The sequence below is a fragment of the Mercenaria mercenaria genome, chromosome 9 (assembly GCF_021730395.1).
Source record: "Mercenaria mercenaria strain notata chromosome 9, MADL_Memer_1, whole genome shotgun sequence".
Classification (NCBI taxonomy): domain Eukaryota; kingdom Metazoa; phylum Mollusca; class Bivalvia; order Venerida; family Veneridae; genus Mercenaria; species Mercenaria mercenaria.
The window spans coordinates 74,719,744-74,746,347 of NC_069369.1; the positions used below are offsets into that span (position 1 = coordinate 74,719,744).

General features: G+C 36.0%; 3 protein-coding genes across 6 annotated transcripts in view; 1 reads left to right on the top strand and 2 right to left on the bottom strand.

The window, feature by feature from the left end:
- Positions 1 to 46: 46 nt before the first annotated feature.
- LOC123547483 (neuronal acetylcholine receptor subunit alpha-2-like) lies at positions 47 to 1,237 on the bottom strand. Its single transcript, XM_053550652.1, has one exon. The coding sequence runs from the start codon at positions 1,235 to 1,237 to the stop codon at positions 47 to 49; it is 1,191 nt and encodes a 396-aa protein (XP_053406627.1).
- Positions 1,238 to 1,534: 297 nt separating this feature from the next.
- On the top strand, positions 1,535 to 3,836 carry LOC123547482 (acetylcholine receptor subunit beta-type acr-3-like). Its single transcript, XM_045334630.2, has one exon. It carries the CDS (start codon positions 1,691 to 1,693, stop codon positions 2,918 to 2,920), a length of 1,230 nt encoding a protein of 409 aa, XP_045190565.1. The 5' UTR covers positions 1,535 to 1,690; the 3' UTR covers positions 2,921 to 3,836.
- A 15,594-nt stretch (positions 3,837 to 19,430) lies between these two features.
- The window catches only part of LOC123547485 (NF-kappa-B essential modulator-like), a 53,327-nt gene continuing 46,153 nt past the window's right edge, over positions 19,431 to 26,604 (bottom strand). For all 4 annotated transcript variants that reach the window (XM_045334634.2, XM_045334636.2, XM_045334635.2 and 1 more), the window contains 6 exons: positions 25,717 to 26,037; positions 23,649 to 23,723; positions 22,242 to 22,478; positions 21,549 to 21,785; positions 20,961 to 21,083; positions 19,431 to 19,990 (listed from right to left, as the gene is read on the bottom strand). In XM_045334634.2, the coding sequence (XP_045190569.2) occupies positions 19,577 to 19,990; positions 20,961 to 21,083; positions 21,549 to 21,785; positions 22,242 to 22,478; positions 23,649 to 23,723; positions 25,717 to 26,037 (1,407 nt within the window). In that variant the 3' untranslated portion in view covers positions 19,431 to 19,576. The remainder of the gene's footprint in view (positions 19,991 to 20,960; positions 21,084 to 21,548; positions 21,786 to 22,241; positions 22,479 to 23,648; positions 23,724 to 25,716; positions 26,038 to 26,604) is intronic.

A 26,604-nucleotide genomic window follows, 5' to 3' on the forward strand; every position in this document is an offset into this window, starting at 1 on the left:
ACATTGGGAATCGGCTGTCCGTGTTCGGCCATCCAATTTGATTTTTCTAAGTATTGCCGCCAATCGTTGAGACTAACAAAATAGTAAGAGTGAATACTATCATGAACACCATAAAACCCCAGAATCCAACGAAATCGACCGCATGTGTCACGCTTTGCCAGGATACTTCATTGTTAACCTTCTCAACAGCCACGTGACCACTTCCAACGCATATCGCGCACTGTACCCGCCGAACGCAGCTGACGATACCATTCCAGTAGCGGGAAATCGGCTTGTCGTCTGCGCGGTTGAAGATCCGAAGCTGTACTATCGTGAGAACAACCATTACTGTGCTTGTCAGTGTCATAATAACAAGATATGCGCTGAATGTTGACACAGTCGTAGAATTTCTTGGAAGCTCCGTACTTATGATAGTTAGAAAAACTGCGAAGGACAAGAACGCTGTGACAGAGAAACCAGTCTTCTCACCGGAACTTGCTGGAAGAACGAAAACGAAAGCATTTAAGACACCAAGCAGGATTACAGGAACCATAATGTTGATCAGGTAATGTAAAGGCTTTCGTTTAATTTCTATGGTAAAAGTGACGCCAGTCGACTTGGACGTTGTGAAGTCAGCCGAGGTCGCAGTCAGTAAGTTCCATGCAGAGTTGGCTTCATACAGCTCCGTATTTAGTCCTACAGATCCAGTTTTAATGGTCGCGCTGTCTTTCGTGTTGCTCCAAATGACGAATTTTAATTCACATCTTGTTTTATCAAATGGAAAGAACGTTACGTCAACTTCACACGCACTTTCGAACACCTGATACGGACGCCACGTAACTGTGCCGGACTTTTCTGCTTTGAGATATAAAAACTTATCCCCAAGGCCTGATAGTGTTTTGAACCCATTTTGCAGTGCCAAATCGGGGATCCATACATCTGTCTGAGGTACATAAATAGTGTCCACATTTGTGTCACTCCAGTTAGCAGCTATGATTTCATCCGTCCATGTTATTTCCAGGTATGCAGTTGTTGTCAGTTTTTGCTCAGAGTTATCGAAACTATTTATTCCAATCAGATACAAGTCTGCCGTCACATCGACAACGGCTGACTGATCAAGTACTGGCCGGACGTATGTGTAATACGACGATGACAGTGTGGTGCTTAGATGCGTGCGCATCTCGGCAGCGGTAACTGCTTCCGCAACATTCCTAACCGACACTCCACAAAACAGAATTAGAAGAGTACAGAACAACATGGTTTCATGTAAATATCAAACTTGAATTTTAAAATAAGGTTGAAAACAGTGCGCGTATATAAAAGTCAAATTCTATTTTAATCCACAGAAAACAAAAGGTTAGTGTATTACTTTACGAATTAACAACGTCACAGACAGTTAATTTTGAATGGAATTGTAATTGATAACGTTGAGCAAGATCAGTTGTGTACATTGGCATCGAGGATATTTAAGCGCATTTGTACGTATTTGGTTCCTATATTTTTCATGCAAGAAAGAATAACAATTATTGTTGTGTAAAACATAAGTGTTATTGCACGTTATCAAGTTTCTTTTTAAATTACCATTGTCTTAAACTGTTATAAAATCTATAGGGAAAATCATTTGTACTACATTATTGAAATCAATAGACCATACACAAAAAGATTCATTTAAGTTAATGTGAACGAATTATACTTTTTCAACAAAACCAGAATGGAAGGACTTTCATGTAAAAATATTGTATTTCTAACCAGTATTTTAAGCGTTTTTGTCAAACGTGTGGACTCCGTTACAGCAGCCGAGATGAAAACTCATATTACTAGTACATTTACGAATTACGATACTCGCGTTCGACCCGTGTTAAGTGACCAGTCTCAAGCCATCCAGGTGACTCTCGATTTCTATCTGGTCAGTATTAATAATTTTGACAGTTCGCAGCAAAAACTAGAAACTACGGGTTATTTGGATATAACTTGGACAGACCAAGTTCTTGCAGACAGTTGGAGTAACGCCGCTGTTGATGAGATTCTTGTCCCGCAAAATGAAATTTGGTTGCCCGATTTGGCACTGCAAAACGGGTTTGAATCTCTCACAGGACTTGGGAACACATTTCATAATGTTAAAATAGCGAAAGCTGGCCAGGTCACATGGAGACCGTATCAGGTCTTTGAAAGTGCATGTAACGTGGAAATAACTTATTTCCCTTTCGACAAAACAACATGTGAGTTGAAATTCGTTATCTGGAGTAACCCAAAAGATCTATTACTCGCTAAAAAGGGATCCGAGGGGTTAAACACTGGGCTCTACGGAGCAAATAGTGAGTGGACGCTTCTAAAAACAACGGAGACAGAATTCACAACAAATACATCTTCTGGAGTTACATTTTCTGTAGAAATGAAGCGGAAGCCATTGTTTTACCTACTGAACATTCTAGTTCCGGTCGTAATGCTTGCCGTTCTGAATCCATTCGTATTTGCACTTCCGGTTGCTTCTGGGGAAAAAACTGGCTTTGCAGTTACCGCTTTCTTAGCGTTTGCTGTTTTCTTGACGATCATCAGCGCTGAACTTCCGGAAAATTCCGAGAGAATGTCAACGTTTTCTGCTTACCTTTTCCTTATGACTTTTGTAAGCACCTTGATTTCGTTGATCACTATTGCCGAACTACGGCTAAGCAGCCGGGACACAGATGTTCCCGTTCCCGGAGGACTCCAGAGCATTACCAGATGCGTGCGCAGCATAAGAATTCGGAAATGCTGCGGAGGTGATGGTGCCTACATCCGGGGAATGAAGATGTCGGTGATGATGTCTCGTTTAGCAGACGATGTCACGTGGGAGGACGCGATTGACTCGCTGGACTTTATTTTGTTTTGGGTTTTCTTTCTGATCACTGTTATTGTTACGACTGCATGTTTTGTAATTGCGTCTGTAGGCGGAGTTGCCTAAAACAGTATAGCTTATCTGAAAGATAGTTCGACCGTTCTTCGTTTTCAGACATTTTACAGTAAAGGTTCACTGATATCTGTATAGCTTTACTAGACCTAAATTTCATACTATCAACTTCAATACTGTTTCCAAATTTTATATTTTACAATATGAACAATTACTACATAGTATATGTAACCATAATATGAAGACGTTCGTGTCCATAAACAATACTGTGTGTTAGGTCTAAATATTATAATACAATAGGGTTACTTGATCTGGGATGCTGTATTCGGCTCGAGTGAATTTTGCCAAGTCTGATAACACGAGGAGCGGGAAAAACTCCATGAGAGCCAAATACAAAATCCAGATGATCTAGCTACTGTTGTAAGACCCTTTTATATATACCTCCACCTTATTGTTTGTTGTTTTGTTCGACGCCGCCCAGGAGGCGGCGTCGAATATAGGCTGAACACCACTAAATCCGGCTGTTCTTTATTTCATATAAAATCCACTCACTTCATAACGGTTTTTCGACATTTTCTAGCATATCAGATTTTCAGAGACTTATATTCCCATAAAGAACTAGATCGCTACTTTAGAAAAACAAAAAGAAAAGGGGGTGTTAACTTTTATATAAGAAAACTACAGTTCGTTAAATACAACCCGCTGAATTTACTACTTTTCGCTTCTTTCAGTTTCTCTTTTCGTGACATTAAATTCTTACGCCGCCATTTTTATCTAGCATGCGATAGGAACATGCCGATTTCAATAGAATGCAAAGTGATACATACTGAAACGCGGTAGGGTAAAAGTAAGCACGTTGCTGCCGAGAAAATGCACTAGGAAAGGAAAAAAGATTAGTACTATTTATATTTGGACTACTTGTGACTAGACCTGCGGAGGCTTACATTCTATTTGGTAGTGATCAGCCTATAAGAGAAACTTTTTGTTTGATTTTCCATGAATTTGCATTCATTCTCAAGGTACACCTATTTTACAATGATTCTGCTTAGTTTTGGTGCAAAATATTGAGAAAATATAGAGAAATGACAATTCATTACAGGTCACCCCATCCCCAAAAATATGCAAAATTTAGCCCTGTGCAAGCAATATTTCAATTTATTTTACCTTATTCGTGAATTCACATTTAACATCCCTTTAATCGTTACGATGTTTGTCATTTTCATTCAGAAACATGCTAATTTCAATATTATTTAGACAACTGAAGTGCTAAAATGCGAGAAAAGACATTTACTAGGTCCTAAAACGAACCAAAATAGTGCCCACCTGGTCGAAAATTCGATCTAAATTCCAAAAACACAAGAAATTTAAGCGTTTTTAGTCATTTGTTACCGTTTTACATCATAAAGAATAGATTAATGGCATTTCCATTCATTTTCGAGGGGTTTTAGAAAATACCATGTATTGCCCCTTATAGGTGAACACCACTAAATCCGGCTGTTCTTTATTTCATATAAAATCCACTCACTTCATAACGGTTTTTCGACATTTTCTAGCATATCAGATTTTCAGAGACTTATATTCCCATAAAGAACTAGATCGCTACTTTAGAAAAACAAAAAGAAAAGTGGGTGTTAACTTTTTATAAGAAAACTACAGTTCGTTAAATACAACCGCTGAATTTACTACTTTTCGCTTCTTTCAGTTTTTCTTTTCGTGACATTAAATTCTTACGCCGCCATTTTATCTAGCATGCGATAGGAACATGCCGATTTCAATAGAATGCAAAGTGATACATACTGAAACGCGGTAGGGTAAAAGTAAGCACGTTGCTGCCGAGAAAATGCACTAGGAAGGAAAAAAGATTAGTACTATTTATATTTGGACTACTTGTGACTAGACCTGCGGAGGCTTACATTCTATTTGGTAGTGATCAGCCTATAAGAGAAAACTTTTGTTTGATTTTTCCATGAATTTGCATTCATTCTCAAGGTACACCTATTTTACAATGATTCTGCTTAGTTTTGGTGCAAAATATTTAGAAAATATAGAGAAATGACAATTCATTACAGGTCACCCCCATCCCCAAAATATGCAAAATTTAGCCCTGTGCAGCAATATTTCAATTTATTTTACCTTATTCGTGGAATTCACATTTAACATCCATTTAATCGTTACGATGTTTGTCATTTTCATTCAGAAAACATGCAAATTCAATATTATTTAGACAACTGAAGTGCTAAAATGCGAGAGAAAAGACATTTACTAGGTCCTAAAACGAACCAAAATAGTGCCACCTGGTCGAAAATTCGATCTAAATTCCAAAAACACAAGAAATTTAAGCGTTTTCAGTCATTTGTTACGTTTTACATCATAAAGAATAGATTAATGGCATTTCCATTCATTTTCGAGGGGGTTCAGAAAATACCATGTATTGCCCCTTATAGGCTGAACACCACTAAATCCGGCTGTTCTTTATTTCATATAAAATCCACACACTTCATAACGGTTTTTCGACATTTTCTAGCATATCAGATTTTCAGAGACTTATATTCCCATAAGAACTAGATCGCTACTTTAGAAAAACAAAAAGAAAAGTGGGTGTTAACTTTTATATAAGAAAACTACAGTTCGTTAAATACAACCCGCTGAATTTTCTACTTTCGCTTCTTTCAGTTTCTCTTTTTGTGACATTAAATTCTTACGCCGCCATTTTTACTAGCATGCGATAGGAACATGCCGATTTCAATAGAATGCAAAGTGATACATACTGAAACGCGGTAGGGTTTAAAAGTAAGCACGTTGCTGCCGAGAAAAAAGCACAAAGGAAAGGAAAAAAGATTGTACTATTTATATTTGGACTACTTGTGACTAGACCTGCGGAGGCTTACATTCTATTTGGTAGTGATCAGCCTATAAGAGAAACTTTTGTTTGATTTTTCCATGAATTTGCATTCATTCTCAAGGTACACCTTTTACAATGATTCTGCTTAGTTTTGGTGCAAAATATTGAGAAAATATAGAGAAATGACAATTCATTACAGGTCACCCCCATCCCCAAAAATATGCAAAATTTAGCCCTGTGCAAGCATATTTCAATTTATTTTACCTTATTCGTGGAATTCACATTTAACATCCATTTAATCGTTACGATGTTTGTCATTTTCATTCAGAAACATGCTAATTTCAATATTATTAGACAACTGAAGTGCTAAAATGCGAGAAAAGACATTTACTAGGTCCTAAAACGAACCAAAATAGTGCCACCTGGTCGAAAAATTCGATCTAAATTCCAAAAACACAAGAATTTTAAGCGTTTTCAGTCATTTTTTTACCGTTTTACATCATAAAGAATAGATTAATGGCATTTCCATTCATTTTCGAGGGGTTTCAGAAAATACCATGTATTGCCCCTTATAGGCTGAACACCACTAAATCCGGCTTTCTTTATTTTCATATAAAATCCACTCACTTCATAACGGTTTTTCGACATTTTCTAGCATATCAGATTTTCAGAGACTTATATTCCCATAAAGAACTAGATCGCTACTTTAGAAAAACAAAAAGAAAAGTGGGTGTTAACTTTATATAAGAAAACTACAGTTCGTTAAATACAACCCGCTGAATTTACTACTTTTCGCTTCTTTCAGTTTCTCTTTTCGTGACATTAAATTCTTACGCCGCCATTTTTATCTAGCATGCGATAGGAACATGCCGATTTCAATAGAATGCAAAGTGATACATACTGAAACGCGGTAGGGTAAAAAGTAAGCACGTTGCTGCCGAGAAAATGCACTAGGAAAGGAAAAAAGATTAGTACTATTTATATTTGGACTACTTGTGACTAGACCTGCGGAGGCTTACATTCTATTTGGTAGTGATCAGCCTATAAGAGAAACTTTTTGTTTGATTTTTCCATGAATTTGCATTCATTCTCAAGGTACACCTATTTACAATGATTCTGCTTAGTTTTGGTGCAAAATATTGAGAAAATATAGAGAATGACAATTCATTACAGGTCACCCCCATCCCCAAAAATATGCAAAATTTAGCCCTGTGCAAGCAATATTTCAATTTATTTACCTTATTCGTGGAATTCACATTTAACATCCATTTAATCGTACGATGTTTGTCATTTTCATCAGAAACATGCTAATTTCAATATTATTTAGACAACTGAAGTGCTAAAATGCGAGAAAAGACATTTACTAGGTCCTAAAACGAACCAAAATAGTGCCACCTGGTCGAAAATTCGATCTAAATTCCAAAAACACAAGAAATTTAAGCGTTTTCAGTCATTTGTTACCGTTTTACATCATAAAGAATAGATTAATGGCATTTCCATTCATTTTCGAGGGGTTTCAGAAAATACCATGATTGCCCCTTATAGGCTGAACACCACTAAATCGGCTGTTCTTTTATTTCATATAAAATCCACTCACTTCATAACGGTTTTTCGACATTTTCTAGCATATCAGATTTTCAGAGACTTATATTCCCATAAAGAACTAGATCGCTACTTTAGAAAAACAAAAAGAAAAGTGGGTGTTAACTTTTATATAAGAAAACTACAGTTCGTTAAATACAACCCGCTGAATTTTCTACTTTTCGCTTCTTCAGTTTCTCTTTTCGTGACATTAAATTCTTACGCCGCCATTTTTATCTAGCATGCGATAGGAACATGCCGATTTCAATAGAATGCAAAGTGATACATACTGAAACGCGGTAGGGTAAAAGTAAGCACGTTGCTGCCGAGAAAATGCACTAGGAAAGGAAAAAAGATTAGTACTATTTATATTTGGACTACTTGTGACTGGACCTGCGGAGGCTTACATTCTATTTGGTAGTGATCAGCCTATAAGAGAAACTTTTTGTTTGATTTTTCCATGAATTTGCATTCATTCTCAAGGTACACCTATTTTACAATGATTCTGCTTAGTTTTGGTGCAAAATATGAGAAAATATAGAGAAATGACAATTCATTACAGGTCACCCCCATCCCCAAAAATATGCAAAATTTAGCCCTGTGCAAGCAATATTTCAATTTATTTTACCTTATTCGTGGAATTCACATTTAACATCCATTTAATCGTTACGATGTTTGTCATTTTCATTCAGAAACATGCTAATTTCAATATTATTTAGACAACTGAAGTGCTAAAATGCGAGAAAAGACATTTACTAGGTCCTAAAACGAACCAAAATAGTGCCACCTGGTCGAAAATTCGATCTAAATTCCAAAAACACAAGAAATTTAAGCGTTTTCAGTCATTTGTTACCGTTTTACATCATAAAGAATAGATTAATGGCATTTCCATTCATTTTCGAGGGGTTTCAGAAAATACCATGTATTGCCCCTTATAGGCTGAACACCACTAAATCCGGCTGTTCTTTATTTCATATAAAATCCACTCACTTCATAACGGTTTTTCGACATTTTCTAGCATATCAGATTTTCAGAGACTTATATTCCCATAAAGAACTAGATCGCTACTTTAGAAAAAAAAAAAAGAAAAGTGGGTGTTAACTTTATATAAGAAAACTACAGTTCGTTAAATACAACCCGCTGAATTTACTACTTTTCGCTTCTTTCAGTTTCTCTTTTCGTGACATTAAATTCTTACGCCGCCATTTTTATCTAGCATGCGATAGGAACATGCCGATTTCAATAGAATGCAAAGTGATACATACTGAAACGCGGTAGGGTAAAAGTAAGCACGTTGCTGCCGAGAAAATGCACTAGGAAAGGAAAAAAGATTAGTACTATTTATATTTGGACTACTTGTGACTAGACCTGCGGAGGCTTACATTCTATTTGGTAGTGATCAGCCTATATGGGATACACTTTTTTTCGGACCCTGTAAAGATGGTAATGAATAGTTTCGGAGTAATAAACTGAACACAGTGAATAGTTTTTAAAATGACCAACGATAATGCACAACAGATTTTAGTGAATAAACAAAAAATGGCAAAAAGAAAACATAAAAAATGTATGTAATGCAACTTATTATGTGATATTAAACAACGTTATCTGTCTTTCCTCTCCTTATTTGTAGAGCAGAAAAGATTTCTTTGATTTATAATTTCGTCAAAATGTTGATCCGATTTATTGATATGGGAGGTTACTCTGTAAGTCAAGTTTTCTATTTCTGATCTTAGCATGACCTACTTACCTATCTCATTTTCTATTAATAGAACACACCGCAGATATACCGCAACGTGTGAATTGCGGACAAGTGAGCACTCATGTATTTTACAATACTATTTTAGTAACTTCGAGGAGAATATTAAAAAATAATAATACGGAAAATTACACTTTGCCTGCATAAAATTCATTGTAAAACGTATTAACAAATTAAATAAAGGAATCAATAAGCATATATATGTTGAAATGAACGAAGGAAGTGCCACTGTTAACTTATTTTTAACCTTTTGTCTTATTTACGGTTCAACGAGGACTTCAAGTTAATCGTTCGTCCGAAAAAAAAAAGAATTCTATGATATTCCAAAAGTATACAAGAAAGATCCATGCTTTGTGAATAGGGGCAATATAGAGATTACTCATGTTACATCATTCTTTTCTTGGACAAAATTTTTGGTTGTTTTGGCAACGGAAACAGTAAAATGGTGTGTATAATCTGCATTCTGAAAACTATAATGTAGGTGACTAAGGTCTATGAAACTTCATCAATGAACAGAAAACACTCATTACATTACATGATAATAAAAATAATGGTTTCTGTGAACCACAACTTTGAAATAATTATCTTTTAACACAACCTCATTTTCCAACAAACTGCATTTCTGTGAAACTTCATACACACGCTCCTGCATATAAGATTTCACATGTGCTGGCCTTAGTGATAATAACTTTAATTTTGTATGTAAAGGGACCACCTACTCGAGATGTCAATGTCATTGCAAGCAGAGGATTTGTATTGCATGGTAATACTTTTCTTTTATGTTTATTCTTCATGTTTTAAACAGTTTATAACATATATTGTTTCATGTGCTAATGTTGATAATTTGTAGCCGGTCAGACTAATAAAGTAATGATTAGGTGATTTCTCATATTGCAATAAACGTACTTCAGACACAACACTTGGCGGCGTCTTTGATGCTTGCATCAGTGAATTTCCTTGTTATCTAATGGAATATTCAATGTGTGTGGATGTTAAAATAGAAATGAGTGAAGTTTTTGTTTGGGCTATTTATAGAATTGTGTCAGATAATGCAAATTAAATGAAAGCAGTCCGGCAACATGCAATACAAAAGTGTACAATAGGGATTTTCTTTTTCTGCCGGTCATATTTACTTGTGAAATGCAAACCGTATTTTTGACAAAATTTATATAGGTATATAATAAAAAGATAAAATAAATATATAGGTAAACGCAGTATGTAATGCTGCTACGAAAGCTCGAAGTTTTCTTCAACAATTATACCTGTTACTTAATCATTGATGATGATATTTAATTGTGATTCCAGTTCTTCGTACACAATTAACTTACATATTTAGCCGAGTTGAATATATTTATGTATCTAATGATTAAATATTGTTGTCAAAGCTTTAAGATATACTATTTTTAAATACTGCGTTCGTCTTTGGCTTTTTTATTCTCATGTTGTATACCAGCATGTCTTTATGAATACTGCTTCAAGTCTTTCGTACAAAAGTTAAAGAGTATCTATCTGTAAGGGTATCGCAAAATATTTTCGAATATATTTACACTTCTAAATTGGCTTCGAGTATTCGACTTGTATGAATGCTGGTGGAATATTTGAAGTGCACTTCAAATTTTGATCATATTAGAAGTTAACATGCATATGTTAACTTATTTGCGAATTTGTAATTGCTCGTGTAAATGCATTCAATCCCACACGGCATATTTTCTCCTATGAAACAATACAACATCTAGATATCAAATTCATATGCAAGGCAGTGTGAGAGCAAAGAGAGAACTTTACGGGTAGACGGTGCCAATGTAGAGCAGTGTATTCCTTTTCAGAGGACATTGGCTGTGAAACTGAAATTGAGGAAGAGTCCAGTAAGCAAAATTAGAGGCTGTCCAGCGTACGTTGCAAAAATGTATGATTGTTGTGTATATGTATATATTGTTGTGTATATGTATATATATATTGTAACGCGTAATCACTGTCTTACATTTTGGGAATAAACGGCGATGACTGTGCTAGGTCTGCCTTTGAGTGGACTTGACAGATAGGCCAGCTTCAAAACTGAAAAGACATTTCAAGGAACAAGTTGTTTGCTATTTAAGGTTATGTTCTAATAAATATGTTGTAAATATTTATTTATGAGATTATTGTTAGAAACCAGAAATAAAATGTCTAAGTGTAAATGTTAGTCTGTGTCACTTGGTTGCTGCCTTAAATCAGAATGTTGCTGGTCAGTTCCTCCTGGTCCAAGTAGAAACAAGTAAGAGCTTAGGTTAGTAAGTAATGCTGGTAGATCTATACATTTTGTTATGTGTTTCCGTCAAGAATTTCCGTAAAAATATTTTTACATGCACCCTCCGAAAGATAAAATAAAAAGGTGCTGAACAACGCACACGTTCTGTTTCAAAATTAGTTTGTGTCAAGGCTGAATAGCTCTGTCCAATTAGATCCTCGGATTTGAGGAACACGCCATTCTCATCCAATGAAAACGCTTTCGGATTTGCTTTTCAAAGTATTCATCTGCCGTACAAAATGAAGTTCTTTAGCGGATTTAAAGAACAAAAGTACAAAAATCTAATTATGCACTAGAATGTACGGCTTAAAACGAATTCTAATAAATTAGCGCAGTTTGACATTGACTGTACAGGACGGTTATTTAACTTCTATGAGTGATTTCTAATGAAGACATAAAAGTTGAGGGTTGTCTTGGTAATTTCAAATATATATGCTTTCACACAATTAGTAATAGTTATAGTATGTGTGAGAGTGTGTTACCAGGATATATCAGAGCTAGGGGTACATCGAGGGTATTTTTCTCTGCACATATCGTCGAGGCCGGTAGGCCGAGACAGATATGTGAAGAGAAAAATAACGAGATGTACCCCTAGCTCTGATATATCCTGGTAACACACGAGCCCTACATATTATAACTGTTTTATCGCATAGTTTATCATTAAAATTTATATATTATTTTCATTTAAATTTGTTTATTATTATTTTTACTATTTTGATTCCCTTTCTGCGCCTCGCTGACTGAAACACTAAAACTTCTGTTTTAGAAAATGTGTTCCCCAGATAAAAGTACCCAACAAATTTCTGCATTGGTTTTAAATCTTTGCATTTCATTGGCCAGACATATTGTAAAACTTGTTGTTTTGTTTGTAAAAAAAATCAAAGAAAAAGAAACATTTGAGAAATCTCAGAATTTCATATATTTCATGTATTTCTGAATTTGACAATAACTATCAAGTTTTTGAAATATTCTAGTTTATTTATTCTTTTACTTTATAAATGTAGGTGTTTGTGACAATTCTTTCTCTGTGAATTGTAAATTGGAGCTAAAATCATCTTTTCTTTGAAAGGAAAAAATTATACTCCCTTGATAGGACCTCAATAGAGAAAAAGTGTTCCGATATATATCGGAACAGTTTTACTGTGCTGATATATATCGGAACACTTTTTTTCTTATGAAACTCTATAGAGATTTCCGTGTTGATATATATCGCAACAGTTTTGTAAGATATCAGCACAGTTTTGTAGTAATAATGTGTGTTACTATGTATAACATGCTGCAAAGATCAAAGGAAAATTGCCGCACTATGCGATAAATCATTTTCACGGACAAAATGACGTCACAAGCCAAAACCACATTTCTAACAGAAAACTGCTAATACACGCTGTCAATCCATAAAAATACCTCGCAGCGCAATTTACCATGCATGCCCAGTACCCTGAAGCGTAGGCACCGGAACCTCGCAACTAAAGATAAGTGTGTCCTCAAGAAATACTGAATTGTAAGTAAAATAATTGCTGTTGTTTCATAATGAATGCTTGAGATTTTTGCTTCACGGAACTTGCCAGATATATTTCTTATGAATACATGTCCTAAAACGAAGCTTTAAGGAGTATTTTTTTTTTTTATGAAATAATGAAAACGATTGACATGTGTAAGTTAAAGTGGCCGTGTTTTGAATCACGTTTTCATCAGAGACATACCGCATGTATTTTTGGGCACTAAGTCTATATTCATGTTGTGAACTGTCTTTTTTCGTTTAACTTTTCTTTGGTTTATACAGCCATAGATGAAAACCGTTACTTAAAGCAAATATTTTATGAGAAAATCTAGCGACTTGTAAGACATATTTCTCTGTATATAGAACGCATTAACAGTATGTAGGCCCCCTAAGTACTAAAAGGAACGCGCATGTAAACACTTGTCTTTTTCAATTACAACGTCAATATGATAAAAGTATACGAATTGAAAATAGCGAACTTTCATTGGAAAGCATATGCATTTATATTATTGAATACTCTACATGCATAAGCATACATGCCTTAGTATGCACAGTGAGCAGTGATACTAACAATGTCGCTATTGAAACAATTTTAAGATTAACTAGTCTAAATATCATTTGGTACACAGTCTCAATCTCAAAATCTCTACCGAGCCACATCTCTTGTTTTAAAAACAAGGAGGAATATCCAACAGGGAAGTCACGTACCAAAAACGCAGCCTCCCCAAACGCAATCCCAGCACGCGGACGCGCACACGATCAGCACACACGCACGCACGCACGCACGTACACCACACACACAAAGCAAACACACAAGGACAAAACAAACAAATAAAGGAACACAGTGGGGCACCGCCTTGGAACGGTCAGTGGCAAAACCACCACTTGGGAGCTTAAACCGGGTTATGGTGCACCTAACCTCAGTCTTACCCCCACTTAAGCCATGCTTATCATGTTAATCTGTAATCTTATCTGTGTCTGTCCACCTGTCTGTCTGTCCGTTCAGCACTTTTAATAATTCTCCTAGCTACCCTTGACGCCTCTATTTCTCCCTTCACTACCCCTTTGACATAAGAAAAGTAGAGGAGTCTTATTTCTGCGTCAATCATATGTGCCTCGTCCTCCAAACGCATAAACTGATATTTGTCCAACAGGACCCTTGCTGATATCAGTGTAAATAATTTGCTGGCATTTTCACCACAAACACAGCAGCAAATTCATGTGCCATGAGTCTTTGGTTCTCAGACATACTTCTCCAATTTTGTTGCAGCCATAACAACTTAAGTCTTGGTCCTTAATCAAACTCTGATGTCACGCCCCAGTCTCGCTTTGCCTATAGTCATACAAGATAATCCTACCTGAAGGATCAAGTATGTCTTTCTCCAAGGCTTTGGAATATCGTGAGGCTACTCCGAAACCTCTAAGATGAACCTGATGATCCCGCCTCACTATTCAACTCATCGTCCCGGTCTGTCTGTTTTATTTCTGTCCTCTCTTTTATTGTCAGTTTCCTTACCCGATTCATCGGCCGCTTCCTTACCTAGATCAATATCATCCGGATACATTTTCAAACCATCCTCCTCTACGTCATGCATTTTTACACACTTACTCTTTTCCAATGCTCTTTTGCCACTATTTGCCAAATCTTCCACTCGCTGTCCTCCTACTTTCCCACTTGCAGTTTCTGCTCTCGCAACTTTCACGTCCCTTAACTGTCAATTCATCTTTTCATCTGTCTACTACTTTGTCTTTATCACCATCCTGTCTTTCTGTACTGCCATTCTTTCATCCTTACTGCTACTCTTTCCTCATCTCCGAACTCTTTCCTCCGTTGCTCTCTCCAATCTTCTTTTGCTATTTCAATCTCTGTCCTTGACCACTCTCCTGTCAGTCGACGCACTCCTTCCTGTCTTGGCTAGATTAAATCCATCTTTCCAACCAATAATCCACTCATCCTTTCTTTTCTTCCTATCATCAAATCCGTCCACCAAGGACATTACAACTTTCTGTTCCTGGTTTGCCTCTTTTCCACTGTACTGGCGTAGTCTTTAGAACTAGTACTTTGGCAAGTAAAACACATTCTGTCATTTAGAAGTTTCTGTATGGACATTCACTTCAGAGTGGATCACAGAGTAGTGAAATTCAAGATCTGTGATCCTTGTAAAAGCATTATACAATGGACATAAACTGCCAACCTCCCATGGGCTGTTGAAGACAGATGACAGTTCAGGTGGGTCTTGCTCCCCAGTGGTGTTTTTGCCACTGACCGTTCCAAGGCGGTGCCCCACTGTGTTCCTTTGTTTGTTCGTTTTGTCCTCTTGTGTAGGCTTTGTGTGTGTGCGCGTGTATGTGTGTGTTCCTTTGTTTGTTCGTTTTGTCCTCGTGTGTTGGCTTTGTGTGTGTGCGCGTGTATGTGTATGTGTGTTTGTGGTGTGATCGTCTGCGTGCTGTAGGTTTCGTTTTGGGGAGGCTGCGATTTTGGTACGTGGCATTCCCTGTTTGATATTTGTCTTTGTTTTTTTTTTGTTGGCAACATCGCCTCACATGGCCAACATTTCTCTATGAAAGATAGGAATATTTACAAAATATTATATAAGGACTTGACCCTTATTGTCAACTAGCAGTGTCCTTAATTATTATTATTGCATTGCCAGCCTGCCTGTAGCTGGTGGAGGTCTATTTGAGGATACCACATTAAATTAAACACACTGCACTTGCTTGTTTGTCCACAGTTCATTTATATGTAATACATGGATTTACATATTGACACATTTATTTATTGTTAGATATACATTTAAAGTGATAATTTATTAACTTTGTTCGACATTCTCTCACACATTAGCGTGCTTGGCACAAATCCTTTATATTTTGAATGTGGGTCCATCGGGAGACCTTAATCCCACGACATGGATGTAAACAGCCAATATGGTAAGCTTTTGTCCTATCCTTGGGTGTTCGTTTAACAAGATATACTCAATCGTCATTGACTCTAGTGGCAATATATGGTCCCTTCCATTTATTTGCCAATCTGGAGCTGACCCCAAACTTTCTTGGAGGATCATATAGCCAGGCATGCTGTCTGGTTGTATAAGTTATTCTCTTAGAGGTACTGTTGTGCCTTTTCAGGTACGTCGGAGGTAATTTCAGGTTATCTCTGGCTATTACGTGGCATTTGCTTAAACTAATGTTAATATCTATTACATAATGGTCACAGTCTTTCATGAGAATGCCCAATAACACCATGCCTAGGAAACATTGCTTCACACCTGAATACCCTGTTCTTTGGAGTGATCTTCGTGCTGCTTCGGGATGAACGATATGTCATCATTACCTGTTGTAGATATGTATCCCAATGATTTTTTGTAGGATTTACAGTTTGACTTTAACATAAGAAATTTGGGTTCAATTGAACCTTTCTACTAAGCCATTCGCTTTTGGTGTCATGGGTGTAGCATGCGTTTTCCCCAGCATTTGACATAAATATATCATCAATTTTGATTCTAAGCACTGCCTTGATCGGAATAGATTAGCAAAGGAACTCCATCCCGCGCAGGAAGTTGTCAATAAATGCTTGAGCTACTGTTTTTGTCTCCATATCTGGTACAGTCAGACTTTCGGTTCACTCTGTGAACCAGTCAGATATGGCTAGAACTCATGATTAGTAAGTGGAAGTGGTCCTAATACGTCCTATGGGTTTGCCGACGTGAAACTGACCTACTGGTGCTTTGATAGATTCCCTAGAAAGATTCACTTTTTGCAATTACGTAGATGGTCTTTGCAGATAGTTTGACTTTAAAAGAAACATAATTTTTTATATCAATAGCTCTTTCTGCAATTATCAGACAGATTTTACTGAAAATACATACCTCTTCGACTTACGAACTGACAGATCTGGAAATTATTGACAATTGTTAACAAGTACCCACCTCCCCTCCATTTCTTTCGGTTTTATTCACTGTGGTTTTATCAAGAAAAAAATAATACAGATGTAGTTTAGTCACCATATGAATCTTAAACTATATATTCATAAAGTATGTATTTTGTTCAAAATATCCTTAAATGTTATTTTGTCTAGCCTTAAATGAATCATTTCAGTTTAAATAAAATACGATTAATCTTCCTGCTTTCTAGATTAACGGAAATTAATCACGATAATCTAAAAGTCGGAAAACTCAACTTTTCGTTTCATATTTTTAGAAACATTCAAATAGGGAAAAGATAGTTATCTAAATCTTAATAGCTAGATAATATTTCTACCTGTTTAGACATGAACCTGGAAATTTACCAACATTTAATATCTGACTGCAAAGGAAATTCCCCTAATATAACCAAGCAAAACAAAAAATGTCCTAAATCTATCAATTATCTTTATAAATGGTATACAGATATTTATAAAATCTGGCAAGATACCCAAGGTCATTAAGAATAGGTAGAAAACGCGAGGTTGAGATGAGTGGGGGTAGTTCATAAAATGAACATTATCTCATAGTTGTAATGTTTTGTCTGTCCTTATTTTACGATATAAAGTAATTTTTACTTAGTAAAATCTGTAAAAAGATCCTATGGAAGCAAAGAATGCAACCAAGAAGAATAACAGCAGGCTCGGTTTGTTTAAAACATGTTAGTGGATTGTATAATTGTATAATTTGGAAAGTATATCTAATTTATTTTAAAATGCATGGCATTTACCTCCTCTCTCCCCCCCCCCCCCCCTCTCTCTCTTCTTTATTTGAAGCCATTTTGCAAGAGTAAAATTGTTGTGAATTGAATGAAATGGCCTTTAAATAACACATTACTTAAAGTATTCCATAAAAAATACTGCATCCAGAAGAAATGTATGTATCAGAAGAACAATAAAATCTATTACGAGATCCTGTGGAAGCATAAAATGCAACCAAGCAAAATATTAGCGGGAGTGGTAATCAAAAGAGTAACACCCCTAATCCCCTCTTCCCGCAGCAACGGCTTAAATGGAATTGTATTACATAGATATTGAATGGACTCTATGATCCCATTGGACCAGAAAAAATAACAACACTGAATCCAAGTACAGGCACACTTTTTACGGCCACCACACGACCCTTTAATATTGCTGTTTTAACTGTTAATAAATCCTATAAGAAGATCTTTTGGAAACATAGCATGTAACCAAGCAAAATAACAGCAGACCCCCGTTTGATTGCATCTGTTTTTGAAAGGTAACGCAGACAGCAAACACACTCAAGCCCACTAACACCGGCTTAAGCAAAACTCTATTGCCCATAGACATTGAATAGACTCCATTATCCCAAAGGACCATACAACATAAAGCGCTGAATCCAACTACGGTGAGAAATTTTTACTGCCTCCTCGTACGGCATTAAGAAGACCCTTTCGAAGCATAGAATGCAACCAAGCAAAAACAAAGCATGCTTGGTTTGATCAGTCTGATTAAAAAGAGCAGCACCCCTCACGACCCTCTAGCATTGGCGTATGCGAATTTTATTACACAGATATTGAATGGACTCCATGATCCCAATGGACCAGAAGATATTACAACACTAAGTCATACTCATCCCAACCCTTTCCTATCATTGTATTATAGCATCGTTATTTACGCCTTGTGAAGCTGGGCAGTAGAGGTTTTGCCCGGGTGGAGGTTGTTCGTCTTCCGAAAGATATACTGGTTGGCAATCATGTACAATATGCAAATTATCTTAATTTGTGAATAACACGCCCCTCATTTATGTGCGGCTTTAATCCCGCTTGGAATGTAAAATTCCGCTGACCATCTATCCAAGACGTTAACGGTTAAATGCTCGCAATAATCTATCGCGGTTATTCTTCAGTCATTAAAGCAAGGACTCAATTTAGGTAGAATATATATCATAGAACGCCGATACGTTTATATTTTAAACGAACTGACATATGATAATTCTAATTTTCTCTCGTATACCCAGCGCAACGTCAATTACATTATAACCGGATAATCTGGCCTGTGACGTTAGAGCTTGGCTCGGCTCGGCGGAGGATTTTTTGTACAGTGTCTCCATACAATATGAATAATGTTGGGTCAAAACAAACATGCATTTCCTTTGACTGAATATTCCAAGACCCCACCCCTCCCTCTCTTTTCCCCCTTGTATTGATTTCCTAATTATTAATATGGTTAATGATTAAAACATATTTTTTTCAACATATATTTGTTGAAACTATGACGAACATCGTCCGAGCTATCATTACTCCACGCAATCAATATTCGTGGACTTGGGTTATGCGGCTGAGATGCGCGAGGTAAGCTCGGCGCTTCCATGCATTCTTCTGTTACCTTTGTATTTACAGTGAACGATAAATTATCTTATGATTTCTTCACTCTTAAAAGCCGCAGGATATCTTTTCCCACATTACAGTTTCTATCTACACTTGCGTGACCTATTTACAGATAACAAAAATGTAGTTACAGTAATTTGGTCGTTCTAAAAAGCTGTTTGATTGAATTATGCATTTGAAACTTTCGTATAGACACCATGTAATTTCAAGTCCGCTTTTTTGTGTTCAAACATGATGGAAGAACGTGCAGATTTGCAATCAATGATACCGTAATACACAGAAACCATATAAGTATTTATACTTTATTACTCGTACGATCCGGAAACACCGTCCGGAAACACTTGAAATATTACATAGGAAAAGGATGAGTAACGCAAGAGGAAACAACGCCATTTCCGATCACTTAAAACTGATTATTTCACAATAAAACATATTTAGTAAGCACAAGAGTCCATATGTTCAAGAAGTTCCGGGTGTTCGTCTGATGTAAATTCTTTGTTACATTTTGGGCATCTTAAAACGTCACCAGTTTTCGTGGTTAAATTTTGTTGTAAACCACTATTTATAGGCGAATTATCCCTGCTGCTCCTCGGAGAATGTCTTGGGGAGGGAGAACAGCGCTCTTTTGACGAAATGGAAGATGCATTCAACGAATTGTAGTCATCATCACTTTTCTTACTGGCCGCAACAACTAATGTTTGTTCATTGTCCTGGAGGCGGCCATTTTTGAGCACGTGGTTTTCACCATCAGCATGTAAATCTGATCCGTCTATTACGTTATATCTGTCAATGTTTATCTGTTGGACTGCTTCCTGTGGAAGTCTTGATACACCACGTGCAGCCAGCCTCTGCAATAATTAGAAATGATAATGTATCAGATACGTAATGATATATCTTTTCATGTGCCCTGATACACCAACTAAAAGTTGCAACTCATTCAAGAATGGAGAAAATATGTTTAATACGCTGATATGTGTATACCCACAGTCTTAAATAAAGTTGAAATGTAACTGTTAAATATATTTGGTAATTTCACAGTGAAAAAAAGCAAACCGCGTATTTTTTAATCGATGAGTAATATATCTAAAGAAAATTTGTTTGTTTTATATGTGAAACTAAGTATCAGTCGTGAACGCTCATCTTACATTTTTAAATATTGCATATAGTTTTTGTTCAGTGAACTATTAACTCCGACCTTTAACAGAAACAATTGATTTCCCAAGTATCTACTCAGATGAATATAATATGCACTTGTTCTGTATCGGAATAATTCGACAAGGAAGCCAAAGGACAGTTTACAAAATATTACTGTTCAAAAGAACTGAGAGTATTTCTTTCAACGTATCTCTTTAAAAGTGTAATACTTTAAAGATATATTTCAAATATCATATGTTTTTGTTGGTTTTCATCTCGACGAGTACTTCATATTTAATGTGTGGTTCAAGTAATGGCTTTTTTCACTGTTACGCTTGCCTGGTAATTGTCGTAAATTAACCATTCGTTCATATAATCATACCAAAACTATATTTATTAATTGGCGCAAATACCTGCTTGCATTGAATGATTTTCTGATATAATCGGTAGCAATTTCTCGAAAGAAAATGAAAGTTAAACCAGATCGGAATTCCCGACTACGCTCTTACTCCGTCTATTTATAGTAACAATGACGAGAAACAGCTGTTCCAGACATGCTGATTAATACAATACAAGTCTACTAATACAATAGCTGTTTCACTTCCCTTGTTATTCCCATGATATTTACTAGGAAAAGATATTTATCGGTATATATAAATAGGTAAATAGGAAAATAGTAAATACCTCATTGCTGAAATTTCCGTGAGGTGCTCCAGGGGACGGATAATGGTAGAAAGGATCGGTATATGGTGACTGTATCTGGGGACTGGCTTGAAATCTAGATACCTCACGTTTCAGATTCTCATTCTGTCAGAAAATAAAGCAATTAATGAGTATTATGAGTGAATATAGATCTCATGTGTATATTTATTACACGACTCCTTATATAAACTGTTGGTCAATATTCAACACATTTGTACTAGGCTAGTAAGTCAAAAATTCTGATGTCATGTAACAAAACAATTATTGAATGGCTGCCAGTCAATAGTTAAAACTATTGCTCAAGGACCTAAGGGCAATAGTTTTGACTACACATAGTGTTACTTATATCAATCTATCAATCTGTTGGTATATGTCATTTCAATTTATCATGCATGAAATTTTTTGATAAGTCCCTTTTCAAGACTTTAAGTTCAGTTCAAAACAATGATTTTATCTGGCCTAGAGTGTACGTAAGTAAACAGCAAGCAAGGTTTGGACACTTAAATCTTGCCATCATGTAAACTTTCTAAAGGCAACAGTTTTCAAACAACAAAGTGTACATGATATTACCTCTTTTCTCAATCGTTCTAACTCGTGTTCTAATCTTGATGCTTTTGAAACAGCCCTTTCTCTATCTTTTCTTTCAGATTCGAAATCTTCTGTACAAATACGTATCTGCGCTTTCAAAGCATTTATTGTCTCTGAAGATTCGTGGGAGGACCCCGATTCTGCTAGTCTTTTTAATTCGTGATTTTCATTTCTCAACGTGATAATCACGCCGTTAGCGTTTTCAAGCTCTCGTTTAAACTGAAACAAAAAAGAAGTTGTGTTTCTTTCATTGAAACTATATCTAAATTCACAAGCACGTTGTAAGAAAGGTATCTATATACAACACGATATTATATTAAAATAGTACTTTTTCATTATTTATAACGAAAAGATATTTCTGTTTAAGGTTCTTTGTCTGTACCTCTCTCTCTCTCATCTCTGCATTTTCAACATCCTTACAGATACTAGTTAGAAGTGCTTTTAATTCGTTTAATATATATGAAAGTAGTGGTAAATATCATTTGATCCTTAAACTACTATTACTGCAACAGTCTGTTACTAATGCACATGCTGTCACAGCCGTTACATACAGATAGTCTGTATGTACAGTGTATAATGTTAAAAAGAACAAAATTATTGATACTGCTGTATTGTCTTACTGAACCAGTAAGTAACGTCTTAGAATCGTAATATTTTGATTAGATAATTAATTACCCGATCACGCTCGTTATTTGTACGCGCCGTCACGCGTTTTTGTTCATCTAGTTCACGTGTTAAACGACGGGCTTCGTCAAGTATTCGGTTCATTTCAACCTGTGTTTCATGTGGTATGGCGTTGCCAGAGAGTTCCTCAATACGTTTCTGCAAACCATTGAGATCTGTGAGCAGAGTTTTAACGTAGGCCTCCCTCTGATTATTATAATCTTGCCATCGTTTGTTCATTTCTGTAATCTACAAACAAACAACCATATCAGTTATTCCAGTTCATACACTAAAAATATGCCTTCCGTAAGCATTATCAAGGGAGAGAATAAATGAATACCCAGAAAGCATCAAACAAGCAACAGTACAAAGTCACTCGGCTTTCTGAATCTCTGATGTGCGAGGAAGTTGTATGCGGAAAACAAGACACACTGGGGTCCAGGAATATTACTGATGGTTGGATAAAAAAGTAACAAGGAACTTAGGGGCCAGAAAACACCTACTTATTATACACCCAGTATTGGATTCACAAAAAAAGAGTTGCCTCCGCCTTTTTACAGACTGGGGTCATGATGGTAAACAAGTATGCAAAATATTAAAGCAATATCTCAATGGACTTTAACATTTGTTCTAAGTCGAAAAGGGGCCATAATTCAGTCAAAATGCTTGATAGAGTTGCCTCCTCCTTTTTACAGACTGGGGTCATGATGGTAAACAAGTATGCTAAATATGAAAGCAATATCTCAATGGACTTTGAAAATATTCGGGGTGGTACGCAAACTTTAACATTTATTCTAAGTCGAAAATGGGCCATAATTCAGTCAAAATGCTTGACAGAGTTGCCTCCTCCTTTTTACAGACTGGGGTCATGATGGTAAACAAGTATGCAAAATATGAAAGCAATATCTCAATGGACTTTGAAAATATTTGGGGTGGTACACAAACTTTTAACATTTGTGTGACGCTAACGCTCATGCTCACGCCGACGCCGGGGCGAGTAGGATAGCTCCCCTATTCTTCGAATAGTCGAGCTAAAAAGTAGTAAAAGCTCTTAAAGGGTTACGACCGTCAACGGCTCAAAAACACAAAATATTCTAATATTGTAGTACACAGTAACAGATATCAAGTATATCTCAATAAAATCACACATACAATTCACAAATATTTAATCAATGTGTAAACCGTTTATATTTTTCAACCCCAGCAACTTTCAATAGTTGAAGTCAGCTGTAATCTTTACAAAAAAAAAACACTACATCAATAGCGTGGTTTGAGAGCTTTACACAAATTACCACATTAAAAAATGTAAATTTATACCTAATAATTTCACATAATTTGCCAATAACAAGGTGCTAGTGCTATGCTATGTAGAAATATATGTAGGACAAAATGCATTTTATATTTAACAAAATGGTATACCTCTCTAACTTTCTGTTTAAGGGACTTATTTTCTTCAATGATAGTTTTACTGGCTTCTGTACCATCTTTAGTGCCCTGTAAAAATAAATGAAATTGTACATAAACAATGAAAAAAAAAAGGTCTAAAAGCGGGTTTCAAAAACAAAATGATGGAAAAATTCTCAAATCAAGCCAAAACACATACACAGTATTTCAACCTAATCGAGAAAATTTGAATTTATTTCAAACATGTTCTTTTCCGTTTCGTTATAAATGCCCGTCATATAGGGCCTACTGAAGGGTTAAAATTCAGTTTAAACCGATGAGTATCTCGTCTTGGTTTTGAGGTTAAAATTCAGTTTAAACCGATGAGTTTGAGGTTTTCCTGTTAAAATAATCTCCACATGACAAGATATACATTAACAAGCTTAAAGTGTTGAAATCACCAGTTTCGTATACACTTAACATGCATTACGCATGCATCGGGCACACCACCTTAATACCACCTCTGTAAACTATTGTTATATATATTTCAAAATGTCTCAACGAGTCCCCTTTATTTACATGTTCACGTTGTAATTAATCTTGGGCGGGGCATGTAGGAAATTATTCAATACTAGTGAGTCCTGAACATTTCAAAACTGTGGTGCATAAATGAGTACATCACGCCTACTAATAAAAGTCATTCTTTTATATTTTCATATTGGTAAAATTACATGAGTGAGTCCTGAATTTTAAACCAGGTACGTGACACAGCATATTCTTCAAACACGTTATAGGATTTCACCCAATAAATTTCTTTTCCCAACATACAGGAAACTCGTTTTCCTTCGTTCAGGAAACTAGGTTGTTAAATCATAAGCTACGGAGATATAAACAGAAAGGCACATTTTGATTGGTGTTTAAACACAAGGAAGTCGCTATGTTCGAGGGCCGTTCCGCAATAACTTAACTAAAGTCTCATCAGGGGATCAAAGGGAGTTTTATTTGGCGGGAAAGATCAATCATATCAACAAATCAATATCATAATCTTATTCTTTAAGCGCTTCCTTTGAACCTGTCTTCTATGCTACTTTTGAGAAACAGTTTAAATCAGGAAGTCTTCTTTATCAAATCTGCCCTTTATCAGTCATGTAAATGTATATAGCTGTCAGACTAGTCGATACTGGATTGCAATTTGTCAGGTCACAAATAAAGTATAATATAGACCGGATTTAAGGTTTAATTTGTATCATTTTTTTTTTTGCCATTGTTTTTCAGTTACATGTGATAATGTCTCATAATTTATGTAAACAAAATTATCTAGGTGAAATTTAAAAGGTGAAATCACCTAATAAGAATACAATGTAATGGGGCGCCTTGTCATGTTGTATATCTCTTTTGTAATGACATATTTCAAAGGTTAATGAATGATAAACATCACATAAACGCATACTGAAATAAGTCAGTAATCTGTCAATGTTCCGAAGGTTTGCAACCCAACATCAACTTAAGATTTGTTTTGTCTAAAATCTAGGGTCAAATAAACTAGCTTTCTTTGTAAATATGTATACAGTTAATGTTTATATGAGCCGTGCCATGGGAAAACCAACATAGTGGCTTTGCGACCAGCATGGATCCAGACCAGCCTGCGCATCCGCGCAGTCTGGTCAGGATCCATGCTGTTCGCTAACAGTTTCTCCAATCCCAATAGGCTTTAAAAGCGAACAGCATGGAGCCTGACCAGACTGCGCGGATGCGCAGGCTGGTCTGGATCCATGCTGGTCGCAAAGCCACTATGTTGGTTTTCTCATGGCACGGCTCATATGTCCAGCTCTGCCAAGAATGCAATTATTAAGTTTAGCATCCTTATAAGGTCTTTTAATGCCATTTTCATATCGTAAGGTTGCCTTCGAAATACTTAAATCTCATCTCTTCTATCTTTTACTGCCAAAAATTAAATCAATCATTAAAATCGTATTAATAAAAAAATGTGCTCTATTTCTCTACAGCGTAGGTGACATTTCCATATCTTTTGTTTTTTCATTGTATGTTTCAAGCCTTCGGTTGTTAATATTTGAGCAATATCAAAATATTTTTTTGAACTTACTGCCTTAAGAGCTGTTTGAACAATTTTATCAGTATTGTGTCCCTGCTCTGTAAGGCGTTTTGCTAGCTCTTGACACTGCCGGGCAACATCTTCCAGTTGTTTCTGCAACATTCGGGTCTCCTCTGCTAATGTCGTACATAAAGTGTCACGTGACGTCAATTCACGTGTCATATGGTTTATTTTTTCACGAAGTTCATTAATAGTTCTATCTTTTTCATTGTCTGATGACCTGAGAACTTGCTCCAGTTCAGCGATGCGAGTTTGTTGATTACTACATTGTATTCTAAGTTCACTACACACTCTCTCTGATTCTTCATGGAGCTGAAAAAAATAAACACCCAAAATAAACGTTAATCTGACAAATCCGGTATAGAACTTAAACCAAAAATAACAGACTGACTAACAATGACGTACTGGGAGTGGAAGAGGTCAGTGCATCGGATACTAACCTGTAGGTCAATGGTTCTTATAACTCGGTAAAGTACGTACTATTTAAGTATTATTCACAAGAACATCTATGTTAAACAGACTATTAAATAAAAAGGAAACGACTTAAGCTTTTTAATACAGTAAGGCTGAATGGGGTATTTTTATAACAACAACACTGTGACACAAGTCACGAGGAAGTTCAAACTGATGCTAATACCAATAGCAAGGGAAAATCCCTAAAACATCTTTCATTTGCTCAGTTTCTTAAAATGACTGGCGGGTGTCATAGTGCTTGAAATTCTATACCAAAGATAATGAATAGGTAGTTAATTCTTACTTCCCTTTTAACTATATATACATAAAGAATGGGGTACAATTCACCAAAATAGTACAACTCGGCAAAGTATCAGTTATCACTGAAGCAGATTATCTAACAAAGACTTGCATGTTATACATTCT